The 21,442-nt window shown below is 41.7% G+C and overlaps 1 protein-coding gene across 1 annotated transcript in view; it reads right to left on the bottom strand.

Annotated features, from left to right (window-relative positions):
• The window catches only part of LOC109891385 (pleckstrin homology domain-containing family G member 4B), a 79,750-nt gene extending 59,669 nt beyond the window's left edge, over nucleotides 1-20,081 (bottom strand). Inside the window, exon 1 of the mRNA XM_020483874.2 lies at nucleotides 19,752-20,081. Coding sequence (XP_020339463.1) covers nucleotides 19,752-19,754 — 3 coding nt within the window. The 5' untranslated portion in view covers nucleotides 19,755-20,081. The remainder of the gene's footprint in view (nucleotides 1-19,751) is intronic.
• Nucleotides 20,082-21,442: the final 1,361 nt, after the last annotated feature.

Here is a 21,442-nt window from a genome sequence, read left to right as displayed (position 1 = left end):
TTTGTCTAGGACTGAGAGAGAACTCGCATGTTTTGCACAGTCAGTTGGCAGTTTTGGTCCACGTTTCAGACCTGCACAGTGTACTGTATATTGGATTGGATAGGATATCTCAGCACAAAGATGCAGAAAAAGCATGCTAGCTCTCACAGTCGGTTAAAAGTTCCCCTCTGTGTTGATCTCCAATCCCGCAATGACTGTTTTTAGACCTGACCTGATTTAGCTCTCTGGCTTAGCCAAGGCCACTGGGAGGTCTAGGGTAAACAGGCCTCCAACATCTTCAAAGGCCTCACACTGGCTGAGGGAGAGACATGCTAACATATGCTATGCTAATATATGCCAGATGACTCAAAAGATATGCTAAATGCTAATGTATGATAACCTGCTAATGCACTTCCCTCATGAGCAAAACACACTGGGGAGGCAGGGTAGCCTAGTGGTTAGAGCGTTGGACTAGTAACCAGAAGGTTGAAAGTTCAAACCCCTGAGCTGACAAGGTATAAATCTGTTGTTCTACCTGTGAACAGGCAGTTAACCTACTGTTCCTAAGCTGTCATTGAAAATAAGAATTTGTTCTTAACTGACTTGCCTGGTTAAATAACTAATAATTAACAACACTGTGCATTATACAGCAGCATTTCAGAATCCATTCTGGCACAGTGCTCAAATGTTTTGTTCTAGCCTAGGACTAACACCTGTTTCAAATAATAATCACCAAGGTCCTGATTAGTTGGATTAGGTTTGTTAGTGCTGGGCTCAAACAAACATGAGTCTGTCCCTCAGGAATCATCTAAAACACTGTTCTACTTTGACCATTATGTTAATGTAGGTCGAGGTATGGCTTTGCAGTTGTGCTCACATTATTAGTACATTACACCAACAGGACGTGGATAATAAAATACAATAATAACACTTATGGTTGTATTGAACCTCCATCGATAGTTTACTAATTACATGAAATCTTTGTGTCTGTTAGAAAGATTATGTCCTCAACTGAAAAGAATGCTTATTTCTGCTAATTGTGCACATCTGTTACAATACATCAGGAGTTGAAGAACAGAACTGCCTTTGAGGCCAGTCATCAGATGTTAATGTGTAACAGCTGTGAATGAGTCATCATTCAAGGATGAGTTCTACTATATGTCCACTGACCTAGACTTAGCGCCATGTTCAATAAAAAAGTACTCTGAAGTTATACCAGACTGAGCCAGCACATTGTCCTATATTTGCTGCTAGACAGTCTATCCATTATTTGTCCCCTATGGGCTCAGGACAAAATTAAGCAAAAATGTAGTCAAACAAGACACACGTGTGTTTAAAACAATTATCAAATCGGTATATCAGTACTCTCGCAAAGGCCTTCCCATTCAACCCTGCTGAGGTCAATACTTTTTTACCAGAAATAAAACTATAGACTGCGGCTTTAAACGGCCACTGCATTTCCTGATTTGGCCTCGTTTTTAAGACTGCTCATTAAGAAACGCTAGCGGCCATGACTGAAGCCAAACGAGAGCTGTCTTGGGGGTGTAGTTTGATGTGGGTGTGTTATGTTTGCATATCATGCCCTGGTAGGTATTGTTGTTGGTCCCTCCTGGGTCACCGTAGCAACAACATAGCCGCTTCCTCAAAGTAATCACTTCCTTAAAATAGTCAGAAATAATCTAAAATAAATCAAGAAATTACATTTTTTGCCAAGGAGGTCTTAGTCGCACAATTTTACATCCATTAAGGTGTTTGGTGTAGTATTTCTCAAGTTTCATAAATGTGCATGAAAAACTAGTCTGCATACAGTCTATCGAGTTGGGAAATCGCTCAGGGCTTATTTCTGAGAACAATAACATGTCTACAACATCATCATTTGCAGCTGTCAAACTATTGTAAATAACGCACAAGCTACACACTGTTTATCAGTGCCCAAAATCACTTGTTAGCTAGTTAAGTTCTGGTAACACTTTATTTATTTTAAGGGTCTGTAACAACCATTAATAAGGCATTTACAAACAGAATGCTCACTATTTATATTAGTAAATGTTAATAAGCTAGTTATTCAAAAATATTTTAAAAAATGTATTTTTCCTTAAATATCCGTTGCGTTATGCTAGTTGATGACAATTCTCCCGGATCCGGGAGCAGTAGTTCCAAGAGGTTAATTAAGAACAAATTATTATTTATAATGATTGTCTACCCCGGCCAAACCTTAACCCGGGTGACACTGGGCCAATTGTGCACCGCCCTATGGGACTCCCAATCACGGCCGGCTGTGATACAGCCTGGAATCGATCCAGGGTCTGTAGCGACACCTCTAGCATTGAGATGCAGTACCTTAGACCATTGCGCCACAAGGGTACCAGGTACTGCTGGAATGTCTACCAATGGCATGCCCATCTTTTTATGAGAAATTACACTGGACACTCAAAACAGTATTTATAAAGCATTAATAGCTCACACTTTAGATTTGGGGCTGCAAAAAGTAAATGGTTTATACATGTGGGAGTAATGATTCATAAATGGTGAACACAGACTTTATACTGGCAACACTTTACTAGACACCAAGCATCATAACACGTTATGACACAGTCATAACCATGTCATAATATGTCAGAACAGCTGACATAACCCTGTCATGACACATATATTTAGACATGTTGTGACATAAATTGCGTTATTTTATGGCTGTTAATGACAACTACTGTACATAGAGTGGAAAAACCAACAAAACCTACTACGGTAGTAGTGGCTGGTTATGACACCTACATAAGTGTTGAAACCCACAAAACCAACCACACAGGGCAAAACATTCCATTACACCATAGCCTACGTGTCAATGGTATATTTATGTTATATATACAGTACCAGTCAAAATTTGGACTCACCAACTCATTCAAGGGTTTTTCTTTAATTTAACTATTTTCTACATTGTAGGATAATAGCGAAGACATCAAAACTATGAAATAACACACGTAACCAAAAAAGTGTTAAACAAATCTAAATATATATTTTTTTTTCAAAGGGTGGCTACTATATATAGTAGCCTCCTTTGCCTTGATGACAGCTTTGCACACTCGTGGCATTCTCTCAACCAGCTTCATGACCTGGAATATATTTCAATTAACAGGTGTGCCTTGTTAAAAGTTAATTTGTGGAAATTCTTTCCTTCTTAATGCGTTTGAGCCAATCAGTTGTATTGTGACAAGATAGGGGTGGTATACAGAAGACAGCCCTATTTGGTAAAATACCAAGTCCATATTATGGCAAGAACAGCTTGAATAAGCAAAGAGAAACAACAGTCCATCATTGCTTTAAGACTTGAAGGTCAGTCAATCTGGAACACTTCAAGTGCAGTCACAACAACCATCAAGCGCTATGATAAAACTGGCACTCACGAGGACCGACACAGGAAAGGAAGACCCAGAGTTACCTCTGCTGCAGAGAACAAGTTCATTAGTGTTACCAGCCTCAGAAATTGCACCCCAAATAAATGCTTCACATAGTTCAAGAAACACACATCTCATCGTCAACCGTTCAGAGGATACTGGGTGAATCAGGCCTTCATGGTCGAAATGCTGCAAAGAACCCAATACTGAAGGTACCAATAAGGAGAAGAGACTTGCTTGGGCCAAGAAACATGAGCAATGGACATTAGACCTGTGTAAATCTATCCTTTGGTCAAATTTGTCCTTGAGTCCAAATTTGAGATTTTTGGTTCCAACTGCCGTGTCTTTGTGAGACGGAGAGTAGGTGAACAGATGATCTCCACATGTGTGGTACCCACCATGAAGCAGGGAGGATGAGGTGTGATGGTGTGGGGGTGCTTTGCTGGTGACACTCTCTGTGATTTATTTAGAATTCAAGGCACACTTAACCAGCATGGCTACCATAGCGTTCTGCAGCAATACGCCATCCCATCTGGTTTGAGGTTAGTGGGACTATCATTTGTTTTTCAACAGGACAATGACACAAAACACCCCCAGGCTGTGTAAAGACTATTTGACCAAGCAGGAGAGTGATGGAGTTCTGCATCAGATGACCTGGCCTCCACAATCACCTGACCTCAACCCAATTGAGATGTTTTGGGATGAGTTGGACCGCAGAGTGAAGGAAAAGCAGCAAACAGGGCATATGTGGGAACTCCTTCAAGACTGTTGGAAAAGCATTCCAGGTGAAGCTGGTTGAGAGAATGCCAAGAGTGTGCAAAGCTGTCATCAAGGCCAAGGGTGGCTACTTTGAGGAATCTCAAATATTTTGATTTGTTTGTCGTTTTTTTTGGCTAACTAATGTTAATGATTCCATATGTGTAATTTCATAGTTTTGATGTCTTCACTATTGTTTTACAAAGTAGAAAATAGTAAAATAAGGAAAAAACCCTTGAATGAATAGGTGTGTCCAAACGTTTGACTGGTTCTGTGTACAGTATATATACAGTTGAAGTCGGAAGTTTACATTCAACAATTTCTAAGATTTTACTGAGTTACAATTCATATAAGGAAATCATAAGGAAATCATAAATTCTTTCGGCCCTAATCTATGGATTTCACATGACTGGGCAGGGGTGCAGCCATGGGTGGGCATGTGAGCTCATAGGCCCACCCAATTGTCAGCCAGTCCCACCCACTGGGGAACCAGGCCCAGCCAATCAGAATTTGTTTTTCCCAAGAAAAGGGCTTTATTACAGACAGAAATACATATCAAACATCTCCAATCCAAAATCAAATCTATAGTCGGCTTTCTATTCCGCAACAAAGACTCCTTCACTCACGCTGCCAAACTTACCCTAGTAAAACTGACTATCCTACCGATACTCGACTTCGGCAATGTCATCTACAAAATAGCTTCCAATTCTCTACTCAGCAAACTGGATGCAGTTTATCACAGTGCCATCCGTTTTGTTACTAAAGCACCTTATACCACCCACCACTGCAACCTGTATGCTCTAGTCGGCTGGTCCTCGCTACATATTCGTCGCCAGACCCACTGGCTCCAGGTCATCTACAAGTCCATGCTTGGTAAAGCTCCACCTTATCTCAGTTCACTGGTCACGATGGCAACACCCACCCGTAGCACGCGCTCCAGCAGGTATATCTCACTGATCATCCCTTAAGCCAACACCCCATTTGGCAGCCTTTCCTTCTAGTTCTCTGCTGCCTGTGACTGGGACGAATTGCAAAAATCGCTGAAGTTGGAAACTTTTATCTCCCTCACCAACTTTAAAAATCTGCTATCTAAGCAGCTAACCGATCGCTGCAGCTGTACAGAGTCCATCGTCAAATAGCCCACCCAATTTACCTACCTCATCCCCATACTGTTTTTATTTATTTACTTTTCTGCTCTTTTGCACACCAGTATCTCTACCTGCACATGACCATCTGATCATTTATCACTCCAGTGTTAATCTGCTAAATTGTAGTTATTCGCCTACCTCCTCATGCCTTTTGCACACAATGTATATAGACTCTCTTTTTTTCTACTGTGTTATTGACTTGTTTATTGTTTACTCCATGTGTAACTCTGTGTTGTTGTTTGTTCACACTGCTATGCTTTATCTTGGCCAGGTTGCAGTTGTAAATGAGAACTTGTTCGCAACTAGCCTACCTGGTTATATCAAGGTGGAATAAAAATAAATAAAAATAAAATACACCTCAGCACCCCAGCACCCGCAGGTGAAGAAGCCGGATGTGGAGGTTCTGTGCTGGCATGGTTACACGTGGGGTGCGTTTGTGAGACCGGTTGGACGTACTGCCAAATACTCTAAAATGACATAGGAGGCAGCTTATGGTAGAGCAATTAATAGTAAATTCTCTGGTAACAGTTCTGGTGGACATTCCTGCAGTCAGCATGCAAATTGCATGCTCCCTCAAAACTTGAGACATCTGTGACAAAACGGCCCATTTTAAAGTGACCCTTAATTGTCCTCAGCACAAGGTGCACCTGTGTAATGGTCATGCTGTTTAATTAGTTTCTTGATACGCCACACCTGTCAGGTGGATGAATTATCTTGGCAAAGAAGAACTGCTCACTTATAGGGATGTAAACACATTTCTGCACATAATTTGAGAGAAATAAGATATTTGTGCGTACAGAACATTTCTGGGATTTTTTATTTCAGCTCATAAAATATGGGACCAACACTTTACATATTGCGTTTATATTTTTGCACACATTGATGTCAGACAGGTACTTACCCCAATGCTCTGTTGCCGATGACTGGGATGAATGCAGGAGCAGATTTCAGGAGCAGGACAAGGCACCCTCTTTTTGACTGATGACTGGCATAAGGGCATGTATGTGATAGGCCTATCTGGCTTATATGATTTGATGGTCAAAATGCTTCTTAACAGCATAATAAAGTGTATTTTCTTAGTCTAAGTAAAGTGACACAGGATGGTCATAATGCTTCTTGACCGTGTCATAAAGTGTATTTTCTAAAAGTCATTTAAAATTTGATTTAAAAATGACATGCACTACTGTTCAAAAGATTGGGGTCCCTTTGAAATGTCCTTGTTTTTGAAAGAAAATCTACATTTTTGTCCATTAAAATAACATAAAATTGATCAGAAATACAGTGTAGACATTGTAATGTTGTAAATTAATATAGTAGCTGGAAACAGCAGATTCATTTATGGAATATCTACATAGGTGTACAGAGGCCCATTATCAGCAACCATCACTCCTGTGTTCCAATGGCACGTTGTGTTAGCTCATCCAAGTTTATAATTTAAATAGGCTAATTGATCATTAGAAAACCCTTTTTCAATTATGTTAGCACAGCTGAAAACTGTTGTTCTTTATAAAGAAGCAAGGAAACTGGTCTTCTTTAGACTAGTTGAGTATCTGGAGAAGCAGCATTTGTGGGTTCGATTACAGGCTCAAAATGGCCAGAAACAAAGTACTTTCTGCTGAAACTTGTCAGACTATTCTTGTTCTGAGAAATGAAGGCTATTTCAAGAAACTGAAGGTCTCGTAAAACGCTGTGTACTACTCCCTTCACAGAACAGCGCAAACTGTCTCTAAGCAGAATAGAAAGATGAGTGGGAGGCCCCGGTGCACAACTGAGCAAGAGGACAAATACATTAGTGTCTAGTTTGCGAAACAGATGCCTCACAAGTCCTCAACTGGCAGCTTCATTAAATAGTACCCACAAAACACCAGTCTCAACATCAGCAGTGAAGAGTCGACTCCGGGATGCCTTCTAGGCAGAGTTGCAAAGAAAAAGACATATCTCAGACTGCCGAATAAAAATAAAATATTAAGATGGGCAAAAGAACACAGACACTGGACAGAGGAAATCTGCCTTGAAGGCCAGAATCCCGGAGTCGCCTCCTCACTGTTGACGTTGAGACTCGTGACCATGTTATGAGATGTGATGACAAGTTATGTCAGCTGTTATGACATTATGACATGGTTATGACCGTGTCATAATGTGTTATGACACTGGGTGTCGAGTAATGTGTTACCTAAATACCTTGTAAATGGTTTATTACGGACCTATAAAATAATATTGCATAAGTTCCAACTCTGTGTTGTCAATGAATGAAGCTAGCTAGCTAGCAGGCACATTGACCGCCACATCCAGGCTGTATCACATCCGGCCGTGAGACCCATAGGGAGGTGCACAATTGGCTCAGCGTCGTCTAGGTTTGGCCATGGTAGGCCGCCATTATTAATAAGAATGTATTCTTAACTGACTTGCCTAGTTAATTAAGGTAAAAATCAAATATAACCTTAAATGGCTACCTCTTTTCATTAACTTCACACCTGGCTAAAATGACCAAATCCTGAAAAGGTACATTTTCAATCCAGACAGGATGAACTCATTGGACATGTCGCCTCTCACCCTGACTCATTCCACCTCATGGGTGGCTTGGCTGGTGATATATTCTGGTGAGTGAGACCCCATTGAGCTACAGTAAACATAGCTCCACAGCTGGATCCAGTTCAGAATGCCTCTTTAAGCCAAGTGCAGTGAGTGGAGGAAGGGAGCTTGGTGTTATGAGTTCTTTTGTATCCCATTACACTTGACCAACTGCCAGCATGACATGCCAAACAGGCTGGAGCCGTGCGCAGTTCAGCATGACTTCTTCCCAGGGAAAACACTGTCTTTGATGGCTGATGGGTCCGGTATTTGCATAAAGGAGCCGTGTCTCAGATGGGGCTATTGGCCTCCGACTACATGCTAAGCATTGGCCAGGCTCATAGCAACTTGTTAGCCCTCTTAATCTAATATCTGATGATTTGTGATTAAATGAAATGCGATGGTATAAGCAACTCAGCAACAAAAACAGATTATGAAAATATGAAACCCGTTTGACAACAATGACCCCCATACCATAGTGTAGGGGAAAGGGGGGTGAGGATGAATTTGTTTGTTGCATTGTTTTCAATATTATTGATGCTATTGCTTTGTATTTCAGCGTATTTCTCTTTCTCATGACTTCTGGCTTATAACAATTTGGAAACTCCCATTTACACCCTTGCACTATCACTGCCCCACATCCTTGTGACAACACATAACAGCTTTACAGTATATTGCTGTATCTAGTTCTATTTCCATGTGTAAAAAAAACTAAAATGACTAGTGTTACCTCTCCTTCCTGAAAGGCTTTTGAATAACAGACTCAGAGCAAAATATTTAATCAAGCTTGAATCCACAAGCATTATAACGGAGGATGTATCTCAATAGGGGGTATTAGCCTCCTCTTCTCGGCTCCTTTACCTGCACTGATGTTACTGAGCTGGTGTAAGCAAATCCTTGTTGGGCATCTACCACATCACTTTCACCTATCTAATGCTTTCAGATCAGTGCAAACGAAGGAGAGGAGACAGGGAGAGGAAAGCACATTACACTATTGGGATTCCCCCTGGTCCACACAGACAGTAGACTACTTCTGAATCCAGCTGACATCAACATTCCAGTACCGCCTACCCTGCCGCCCACTATAGTAAGCCCTGCTGTGTGTGTGTGTGTGTGTGTGTGTGTGTGTGTGTGTGTGTGTGTGTGTGTGTGTGTGTGTGTGTGTGTGTGTGTGTGTGTGTGTGTGTGTGTGTGTGTGTGCGTGTGCGTGTGAGACATCCTGGGGTTTTCCATCTGGCATCTATTGTCCTGTGTATCCAGAGGTTTAACCCTATTCAACACACTCTTGAAGCCTTTCAATCAAAGGTCATTGTTTGACATGGATTGTCTGTTCTCTGCTGTGGCATCTGTCGTGATGGGTGGGTCTTTGTCCTGTCTATCAGAGGGATGTCCTCTGGGTATTTCACTGAGGTAAGCACTGAAGAGTTAAGCTGAATACTCATACTAACTCTACTATTTATGATGTGAATTGAGTATATAGTATGCTTTTTGGTCATAGTATGGAAATGGTTAGTATGCCAAAAGTTCCCGGATGTCAAACTAAGTTCGCCAAAATACTAAGTATACATGCAGTGGACACTATTTCTGTTATTTTAGGGCCCACAATGCAATTCTTCAGAAAATGGGCGTGGCTTCATAACTTTTCAGATTTTAAGAAAAAGAAATAGGCAACCGATGTCAGACGAGAGCGGATACAAATTCATTGCTTTAACTAATTATGACAAATATTTCAGAAAATGTTGAGCAATGTAATAAAGTAATGACTTTTCAAATAAGTTAGGTTACACGTTATGTTTGCTGACAATTTGTTAGCTATGCTATCCTTACGAACCGCATAGCATTACAACAGTATGTACTTTACCGGTATGTTAGCTAACTTTAGTTACCTAATGTTAGTTGGCTACTAATACATCTAACTTGCCAGGCAGTATATTAACTGTCGGATATCGAACTAACTACCCAACTTTTTTGACTTGATTATTCACATCATTCTTAGCTAAGTGGTATTGTCATTGTGCGTATCAAGGAACATTGTTAATTCTATCAGAGCACTCTCGTGCAGAATAACTAATGAATTTACGAACACTCGACAACACCCGTTGAATATGGCCGGTGTCAGTAAACATTGGCAAAAAAAGCATAATTAAATTGTTGCCAGCAGCACAGTTACAGTCACCACCGCTCTGGATAACATGAAAACAGCCTAACCAGCTCTGCTAGGGAGAGTAAAATGGTCAGAGTGAGGTGTTCTCTCATTTGTGTCTGGAAGTAGCTAGCCAACGTTAGCCAGTTAGCTTGGGTGCTTGATTGCCATTGAACGCTCGGATCAACCCTACTCCTCGGCCAGAGCATCCAGTGTGCGCACTGAACGCTTCGAGAGCAAAATGCACTCAATCGGACAATGCTCCAAATTTATGAAGGCACAGAGCACACTCTGGCACTACAGATTGAATTTACGAACACATCTGAAATCGTAAAATTTTTAGCTAGTCATTTGTTATGCTAACAAGCTACTTGGTAGGTTGCAAAGCAACAGCATCAACTTCCGATAGACAGGTGAAGCTCTGGTACGCTCAACTGAAATGATGTAGTAGGGATGCACTGATATGACCAATATGACCCAATATTTTCCTTGCCAAAAAAAAACAATACTGATACCGATAACCGATATATAACATTCTTGCAACCATTAAATTTTTCTAGTACAGTTAAATAGTTGAAAAACACACACACACTGAACAAGTTATTTGGTTTGCATTTACATATGTCCCCATTTCCAGTGAAACATAATCAAAACCTATTTCTTTCACTTACTTGCTGTGCTGTTTCGTTGTTCATTTGTTCAGTCGTTTCATTCTCAACCAGGATTTCATCGTACATGTCAAGCAGTGACGTTTTAGCTGTCTGTCTGTGGCCTCTCTTCCTCGGTGCGCATTGTCACTGTGTCCGTTTCCATCTTGTCCAGCTATGTCTATAACATTTCACGTAAACCCTGTTTCTTCTCTGCATCGATGTAGCGGTCCTTGTACCTAGCATCGAGCATGGTGGCGCCACAGTGAGAATGCCACCGAATCGCTTGTTCAAAGTTAACCCGAAGGTCTGTGTTGGCATATTTGTTGAGCAGGCATTTCAAAGCCTTGACAGATGCAGTTGAGCTTATTTCTCGAGACAGTTGTTCGAATGGAGCTAGGATTGTTCATGTTCAGTTTCAAATATGTTCTCAAATGCCATTGAAATGGCAGCAGTGGTATGAGAACCAGCACATTCTTGAGCATGCAATTCGGCTTTCCTCAGTATGAAATCCTCATCGACCCACTGTGCTGTGAGACTCATAATGATCATGGGGCTGACATCGCTGGTCCAAATGTCAGTCGTGAAGCTAATAGCAGTGACTCTCATGGATGTGAGTTTCAACAATACTGTGTAACTCCGGTAGGGCAACATCTGAAAAATGTCCCCTACTTGGTAGTGTGTACCGGTGCTCGAACAGTCAGTGAAAGCCAACATCATCCACGACAGAGAACGGTTGATTGTCAATGGCAATGAATTCCATTATCTTGCCATTAATGGGTTTCACTTTTGAGTTGTCTCGCTGAAATTGTCTTACTCTTTCAAATGACTGCTCGACTTGTTGACTGCTCGATCCACACAGCAGACATTGTGGGCTAGGTTAGGAATGCTGTGTTGCACGTGTAGCGCTATATTTTTCATGGCGTCATTACGTCATATTACGTTATATAGGTATGCTTTAACATTCGTTTATAGTCCTCTTTCTTTCTCTCTCTACCTACGCCCCTCTCTCTTGCTCTACCTACTCTTTCTTTCTCTCTACATACCCCCCCCCTCTCACTGACTACCTCTCTCTCTCTCCCTCCCTCCCTCCCTCTACTGCCTTGGGCACTGGTCAACGAAGGCAGGACTGCTCTTGGATTTCGTCGGCTATGTAAACAACCTGTCAAGGTGTGTGTCACGCCATGTGTCTGACTGGCAGTGTTTGAACCCTGTAATCAGCAGCAAGGTCAAAAGCTTAAAGGCGTGTAAAACAAATGCAAATGTCCGTAGCGTAAAGATCATCTCTGACCTCCAACCAAATGACCCCCTATCCCTTTGTGCGACATGCCATGGGCTCATGATTTCAAGAACTAATCATCACATTTTTCCACAAACCCTCGTGAGGGATGGACAGGCAAGTCATTAACCCCTCTGGGGTAAAGACCACAACCACTACGCAGGGATAGTAGGCTATAAACTCTCCAATGCTCCAAGGAATGTCACTTTTGATTAGAAGTGATGGTTTGTGGTTTTAGAGAAAGAGCAGTGAACCATTTGTAAACTCTAGTGACTCAACATGCTTGTCTGGCCAGACAGACAGGTAGACAGCAAATCCCAGATGACACATCTACCCAAAACCACATTATTATGTCTGTGTGGACACAAGGTGGTGGGCAGGACAATTCCACATTGTTCCCAAAACAAGCGATAGATAAAATAACCGTTAGAGAGATCTTAAAACTGAAACGCAATTTCAGTTTCAATGTATTTAATTTCTTTAACCAGGCAAGTCAGTTAAAAACAAATTCTTATTTACAATGTTGGCCTACCCCGGCCGATACTGGGCCAATTGTGCACTGCCCTATGGGACTCCCAATCATAGCCAGTTGTGATACAGCCTGGAATTGAACCAGGGTCTGTAGTGACACCTCTAGCACTGAGATGCTTTGCTTTAGACTGCTGCGTAACTCGGGAGCCCTACTCGGGGTGTATGGCTCATTTTCGAGTTATGCACTTTGTGTCACTTGTGCCGTATCCCTCATGTATCAGCATTTAGAGCAACTTAGGACAGTACGATATACAGTAAATGGGCTGTAAAGAGGGCAAGATACTTGTTTTAGCGAACACATGTATAATACGTTGGCAGCACATTTGCAAATAAACTAAGAACCAACTGCTTTAAGGTATAAGAAGGTCTGTATTTCAAGCTTTCAATGTGCAACAACTCTTTCCCTGTTCCCAGCATGCTCCCTGTTCCCAGCATGTTCCCCTACCCCCTCCTTTCTTTCTCTTTTTCCTCTATTTCTTCAGGAGAGGGCTACTCTAGTTGGTTGTTGGGACAGTACTGTCTTTGTCTGAGGCCCTGTTGTAAACCACGGCTCAGGGCTTTGGCAAAGGGGCACACAATTGAACTAAGCCATTTTAAATTCTTTTAAAGCTGAACCCGCCTAATAAAGAAGGCCCCCAACAAGACACGTCCCTGCGTGCATCCACCCACCCATCCATCCATCTATCTAGCTTTACCGAAGTCTTGTATGTTGTGTTGCTAGCAAATGTATTTGGCCTACTGTATACAGCACTAGTTTTAATTAACAAGCCTCTAAGACTCTCCGGTAGTGTTAGGGGTGTCTGATGTTTTGTTTGTCTTTGTCCTCGGAAGGGCCACTATCAAAAACAGGTGCCTGTGGGTGTGCTGGGATTCAAGGGAAAATACAAATGATCTGAATCTTGAGTTACATATGAATAAAATACATTAAGCCCTATACTGTATGGTGCCATGCCTCTGAGGACAATGGCCAAAAGCAACAATACTTATGATTTAAATGAAAAATCCTTAATAGTTTGACACTGCATTGTTAATTCCTCCTTTCCTTGAATATCTTGAAATGCTTTGCTAGGTAAAAGTTCAAGTTTAACCTAGCTTTCATCTATCGAATCATATTGATTTATAATTTGAAGGTAGAAAGGATTATTTAAAGTTTTCAAAGTGAGCCCCTGCATCCTTACACCTCAACCCCTTCACCAATGCCTGGTGAAGTTGCACACCTGTGGAACTGGTTCACATGCCAATTCTGGCAACCCAACCCAAAGAAAAATATCCTATTGTGAGAGGAACAACAGGCAGCTTTTAAAAATATATATGTTTTTCATATCTGGGCAATTCCACGCTAACAGAATTACTCTGAGATTCCGATTCCTTTACCACAAAATTGTTCATGTGTTTTTTTTCCGGGCACTTTTTCGACAGCTGAATACTGACGACCCACTTATCATGAACAAACGCTGTATTTTTTAATCTCCAAGCTATTCTCTGAGCTTTCTTTCTGAGAAAAACATCAGGAAAAATACTTGTTTTTTGTTTTGTTTTTGGGGAGTTGTAAGTAATGGTTCCCAGAGTACCCTTCACCTAGTTAAATAGGCCAAAGCGTTGGACGCAGGGCTAATAGGGGTAGTCTTAGCCCGTAAGGCATCCCATTTACTCTTTGCACTCCAGGTATCACAGTGAATGCTTTTACCTTCAGTAAACACTGAGTGTGGAGACACTGGTGGGTGGTATGTGTGTGTATGTGGGTGAACGGCATTGACAGTTGCTGTGTTTTTTTCTTGTTCTCTGCTAATGCCAAGATCTCTCTGCGGCTAAAAGGTGGGCGAGCTGTGAAGTTCATTTGGCTGGCTACAACAGTTCTATTATCACAAGACGGAGAGCACAGGATTCATGGGGATCCATTACACCACATTAACTTAAAACTGGGATAGACAGCAATAATTCAACAATCTCTGAAAGTATACCAATAACAGCTTTTCACACTCTTGGCATTCCCTCAAACAGATTCACGAGGAATGCTTTTCCAACAGTCTTGAAGGAGTTCCCACATATGCTGAGCACTAGTTGGCTGCTTTCCCTTCACTCTGCAGTCCAACTCATCCCAAACCATCTCAATTGGGTTGAGGTCGGGTGATTGTGGAGGCCAGGTCATCTGATACAGCACTCCATCATCCTCCTTCTTGGTCAAATAGCCCTTACACAGCCAGCCTGGAGGTGTGTTGGGTCATTATCCTATTGAAAAACAAATTATAGTACCACTAAGCGCAAACCAGATGGGATGGCGCATTGCTGCAGAATGCTGTGGTAGCCATGCTGGTTAAGTGTGCCTTGAATTCTAAATAAATCCCAGACAGTACCACCAGCAAAGCACCCCCACACCATCACACCTTCCCCTCCATGCTTCACAGTGAGAACCACACATGTGGAGATCATCCGTTCACCCACTCTGCGTCTCACAGAGACATGGCGGTTGTAACCAAAAATCATACATTTTGACTCATTAGACCAAAGGACAGATTTCCACCAGTCTAATGTCCATTGCTGGTGTTTCTTGGCCTCAAGCCAGTCTATTTTTCTAATTGCTTTGCAGCAATTTGACCATGAAGGCCTGATTCACTAAGTCTCCTCTGAACAGTTGACATTGACATGTGTCTGTTACTTGAACTCTTGTGAAGCATTTATTTAGGCACTCTTATTTTAAATGCATTCCAGGTGACTACCTCAAGAAGCTGGTTGAGAGAATGCCAAGAGTGTGCAAAGCTGTCATCAAGGCAAAGGGTGGCTACTTTGAAGAATCAAAAAATATAAAATATATTTTGATTTGTTTATCACTTTTATGGTTATTTAATGATTCCATATGTGTTATTTCATAGTTTTGATGTCTTCACTATTATTCTACAATGTAGAAAATAGTACAAATAAAGAAATACCCTTGAATGAGTAGGTGTGTCCAAACTTTTGACTGGTACTGTATGTTGAATAGGACTTATAAAAGCCAAAAAATGCACCTTATTATTGTAAAATAAATATGCTATAGGCTATGCAGAGATGTGTTTAGGTCCACTCAAGTCTATTAGCTGTAGTTACATACTGAAGACCCGAGACCAGATGACACTCAAACAGGGCATGACCCGGACCCAACGGAAAAGTTAGAATTTTGGACCCAGATCTATGAAGACCTCGAGTCACAATACATGTGTTGATCTCATCGTTTCACTTCGGATTTTTTATTTTTTTTCACCTTTAATTAACCAGGTAGGCTAATTGAGAACAAGGTCTCATTTGCAACTGCGGCCTGGCTAGGGATAAAGCAAAGCAGTGTGACACAGACAACAACACATAGTTACACATGGAGTACACAATAAACAAGCCAATAACACAATAAACAAGTCAATGACACAGTTTAAAAAATAAAGTCTATATACAGTGTGTGCAAAAGGCATGAACTGGAAGGAAAGACGGCCAAAGTAGGTGCTAGCTTTGGGGACGACCAGTGAGATGTACCTTCTAGAGCGCCTGCTATGGGTGGGTGTTGTTATCGTGACCACTGAGCTGAGGTAAGGCGGAGCTTTACCTAGCATAGACTTATAGATGACCTGGAGACAGTGGGTCTGGCGACGAATATGTAGCAAGGGCCAGCCGACTAGAGCATACAGGTCGCAGTGGTGGGTGGTATACAGTGATTTGTTAACAAAACGGTTGGCACTGTGATAGACTGCATCCAGTTTGCTGAGTAGAGTTTTGGAAGCTATTTTGTAGATGACATCGCCGAAGTCGAGGATCGGTAGGATAGTCCATCCAGGGTGGTGATGCTAGTCGGGCAGGCGAGTGTGGGCAGCGAACGGTTGAAAAGCATGCATTTGGTTTTACTAGCGTTTAAGAGCAGTTGGAGGCCACGGAAGGAGTGTTGTATGGCATTGAAGCTCATTTGGTGGTTAGTTAGCACAGTGTCCAAGGAAGGGCCAGAAGTTTACAGAATGGTGTTGTCTGCGTAGAGGTGGATCAGGGAATCGCCTGCAGCAAGAGCGACATCATTGATATATACAGAGAAAAGAGTCGGCCCGAGAATTTAACCCTGTGGTACCCCCATAGAGACTGCCAGAGACCCAGACAACATGCCCTCCGATTTGACACACTGAACTCTGTCTGCAAAGTAGTTGGTGAACCAGGCGAGGCAGTCATTAGAAAAACCAAGGCAATTTGCTTTATTATGGATGAAAGTCGATTTTTGGGTGCATTAATTCCACGTGGTTATAGGGTTAATTCAGTGTGGTTGCAGGGTTAAAATAGAAACAACTCAAAGGGTTAAATTTCGGCATTTATTTCAAGTTTAAGGTTAGGGCTATGGTTTGGGGAAGGCTTAAAACAAAATATTTAAAACAATGCTCTGTTTCCATCATGTATCATCATGCACTCTTCCTGCTTGCTAGAGCCTTGTGAACTGCTGTGGTGCAATGGTCAAAGCAGCATGCTCTAGTGCCAAGCAGCATGCTCTAGTGCCAAGCAGCATGCTCTAGTGCCAAGCAGCATGCTCTAGTGCCAAGCAGCATGCTCTAGTGCCAAGTCTCAAGAGTTGGTGCCCAGTGTTGTGTCATTGTTTTCTTGTTTTTGTTTGTTTTTGGGGGGTTGAGCACCAAGGAAGGCATATATCGACGTCCTCAAGACCTTTTCAAACATCCGAAATGGAAGACTGTTTCTATTGACCAGGCTGGATTAATGCCTAAGGAACTGAATTTCAATGTGTCCTATATGTGCTTGAAGTAAAAAAATAAAAAATAAAAAGTGAATCCAAAATAAACTAGCAATGTTATTAATAGTGTTTTATTGAAACGTTCAGTGAAAGTTTTAAAGACGTTATTCCAATACCTCTTAATAAAAGAGATCCCAGGAAATCCCAGGAAATCTTTCAAGGAACCAGAGTAAAAAAGAACCTCCCTGCAACCTAAAAATAAATGTTTCCAGAACAGGTGAAATGTTCACTTCTGTTCTCAGAGTGTTGAAAACACTCTCCGATTAATTAAGGAAACATATGGCTCCGTTCCCACAACCAATATAAAACCAAAAACATACGTTCCCACAACTTCATACTTTATGAGCATCATGTTGTAGTATTGTGCCATGGTATTGTGAAATATCCCTAATGGACAAAGTAGTTCTCACATAACTTACTGTATCAATAGGGTTGATTCAGTGAGTCAAGTAGTGTTGGCACATGCCAAGAAAGTGTTCCACAATGTATGATATTCTATAGCCAACAATTCGAGATTCAACCAAATCATTGACCTGTATTCCTGTCAAATTCATGACCTTCTCATACTGTATGTTGTACTCTCTGTTGTTTGTGTCACAGTCATTTATGAGCAATGGAGAGACGTGTTCAGCTGTCAATAAACATTTGTTGACTTTGAACAGTTGAGAAGTGGTCCAAAAGATCTGCTCAGGCCCTGGGGTTGATAATTTACATGACGTTTGAATAAAGTTTGAATCCCATGACAAACCCTTTTGGCGTGGCGTCCCAAATACAATCTGTTCGGCATCAGACCTCCAAGTTGTGTTTGACTGGTGCACACATGCTGATGTGGCATCTAGACCCAAGGAAGTTTGATAGAAATTGTAATATTTTCTTAGTCAATCGTTTACTTGACACGGTGATTTGTCATGTATTGAACAAACAGACAAGTAAGTAGTGAATGACTAACATGCAGTATTACTGTATAACAGCATTGAGCTTTAAAAAAAAAAGGAAAATGGAAAACCAGAACAGGCACAGTATGGTAATCGAATAATTTCAACTGATAGGATAACAAATGTAAATCAGGTGGGCCGAACGTGACGATAGCGTCAGTCACAGTGTAGGAAGTTCTAAGAACATTGCAGCCATACAGTCACACAATTTCCCAAGGAATGGTTTGAGCTGTAGCACCTGTGAGTGAAGCCTACATTAGATGTGTAACTAAGGGACAAACCATGGAAAGGAAGTTACATAGGTATGTCTAGAGCTGCTACCTCCCACTCAAGGTTGCAGGGAAGTTACTGTAACATTCAACGATGCAAACGGAAAGTGGAACAGATGTTTCATGTATGGTATCACTTGACTTGGGATTCAATCAACCCTGCAGTGCCAAAAACTGGAGGCTGATCAAATGAACATGCACTGCAAAACAATGCACGTTATAAGCTATGCAAATGATCAGACAAATTCAGACGTCATAGTTTTTGCTTTGAGAATGCGTTGAAAACAATCATCGTCTGCAGCTTTTGTTTACTCAGATTCCAGGATCTTGGCACATGTTTGATTGACTCCAATCTCAGCGCTGGTCCACTAAAGCTATCCACTATGTCTTCCTCCTTCCAACATTATAGAGCCAAAAACATCTCCAGAAAAGTTTAAAAAGGCCACATCCTTCCAAAACCCCATTCATGTCTCAGTGGTCGCACCACTTTCGGCTTCTTCATGTGGTTGAACCGCTGTCATTAATTAGTCCCCATTGTTACCAGGATTAGTCCCTAACAGACAGAAAGGACTCTGTGGGGTTCTGGGCCGGACTTTGACAGAGTTTATAGAAGCAGCTCACTGAACTGAAGAATCACATTATTCCAAAATGCAAAGCACTCTGCCTTGTATAATGCCCAGTGTGAGAAATACTCCTGCTTAGCCCCTATACTGTCATTGGTTATCCCGTTGATGAGTGCAATTCATATCAATTCAATTCGAATCAAAGGGCTGAAGTTTTGCAGTCGCAACATAACAAAGATATGGTACTGCAGCTTCTTTTCTCTCTCTTAAGTAGTGGAGGACACCTGAGGGGCTTGAGATGATGTGTTCAGTTAGCTGCATGAAATAGTGTCCCTAACAACATACAGTACATTGTGCTTTAGGGACAATACATGTAATATGTGCAACTCTTTTAGGAGACCAAAATTGGTAAATACTTGTAGTGAGCGTTCACTTATTTCTTTCAGATTATACGTTTTTAATCAACATTATCAAGGCGATACAAAAACATAGCACCTGATGCTGTAGTAAGCTAACTTGCTTTGCTATTAATCTATGAAATCCATACTGTACTCTATACCTTAGTTTGCCAACAGTATGCTTTGAATAATAAAATGCATACAGAACACTCTCCATTCATGCATTAGAGAAGAAGCCACTGAGAAAGACAACACGGACTCGTTCAAACCCGCAGGTTATTGACTCAGTAGGTCAGTCAGCACCACAACTCATAGACCTGGAGAAGTACCCTAACATGAGACAACTGAAACAAAAGCACATGACAGCCCATTAGAAAAAGTGCCTTTCATTACCATCTTTCTGACAGTATCTCTTCTATTCCGCTGAATTTTTCTTCACATTTTTCTTTATAATCCAGTCCAGATAAATTCCATTGGACTCCAGAGAGAGAGGGGTCTTCTTGCCATGTTTCTCAATAGCTAAGTTCCTGCCATCAATAAAGGAAGGTCGACATGACAGTTAGTGGTCTGCGACCCAGAATAAGAAGGAAAACTCCCATTCGTTAGTGGCTTTCCCGTTTCAGTGAGTTGAGCTCAGAGCTGTGAAGTGTCTAGCTGCCTATTGCTTCACTGGCTCCACATTTCAGCTTCTCTGGCAGCACTGTGTTTTTGGAGCAAGTGGGAGCGCAGGAGAAAGAGGGAGCAAGAGAAAATGCCTGAGAAGGGGGAGGAGAAAAGCTTTTCCTTTCAGAAGAAAATCCCTCTAGGCTTTTCAGGCTTTTTCTCAGAGGAAGCAGTAGCTTCAGACCAGTGTGGGATTCTCTTTCTCTCTCGCTCTCTCTCTTTCTTACACACAAACACAGGCACACGCGCACACACGCACACACACGCACACACACACACACACACACACACACACACACACACACACACACACACACACACACACACACACACACACACACACACACACACACACACACACACACACACACACACATACACACAGGTGCTCAGACACACACTAGAAAGCTTTTTTTTTCATTTTGGATCTCAATAAAGTATTAAAATGAGTATGTGTCTGTATTGAGATCTAAAGTGAAATGAGTATTCAAATATCGACTTACACATACATACACAAACCCTTCCATACACTCTTCCCCACACTCAATAACAACACACACTACCGTTGATATTGCCTCCTTCTATAGCGGCCCCCTTCTGTCTATTTTAATCATTAAGGCTTTGGGAGGGTAGCTTCATAGCTTAGTCCCCTTTAGAGTCTCCTCTTTTTACTGGATATTGGCTGCTGCAGGCTTAAACTGCCTGCCAAATGGCACCCTATTCCCTACATAATGTATAACTTTTTACCAGGGTCCATAGGGCTAGATACAAAAGTAGTGCACTAAATAGGGAATAGGGTGATTTTTAGGACGCAGCCTCTTTAATTTCCTCTGCACAGAGCCTCTGCTCTATGAGTTTGTCCAGTGTTACAACACTTGTAAGAGAAGACATAGAGGAGACGTCCAGGGTCCAATTCATTATGGCACACCTTAGCAAAACGTTTTTGGACCAGGTAGTACCTCCGTGTTTCCAACCTTTTTTCTTACGTTTAGTGCCGAATGAAAATGTCCCAGTGCACCAGCAGGGCATTAGCAGAGTGATAGGCTAGCTATAGCTATCTGCTTCCACAGCAGAATGATGGAATGTAAGGTTACACCCTCTCTGGTCTGTAGCCTACTTCTGAGGGGTTGCTGGTATGGTGAATGAAACTCAAGAGCTAGTGTGTGAGCGGCGGTTGCTTGAACATTCCTTGAGTGTTTTCGTTGAGAGAGAGACAGACAGAGAAAGAGAATAGTGTTTATTTCTCACAGCTTAAAGCTACGAGGAATGGAAGTGAAGTGCTTTGAAAATGGCAAAATTTAATATGGCTGCTCTCTCTCTCCAGTCGTCGAGAGCGATGAACATCAGGACTGACTAAACATTCCTCAATGGACCAATGCAGCATTTTTATCTCAATGTCAAATCAAATCTGGGTAACAATG

Source organism: Oncorhynchus kisutch, linkage group LG5 (assembly GCF_002021735.2).
Source record: "Oncorhynchus kisutch isolate 150728-3 linkage group LG5, Okis_V2, whole genome shotgun sequence".
In the NCBI taxonomy this organism is placed as follows: Eukaryota; Metazoa; Chordata; class Actinopteri; order Salmoniformes; family Salmonidae; genus Oncorhynchus; species Oncorhynchus kisutch.
This window is presented reverse-complemented; position numbering and strand designations above follow the sequence as displayed.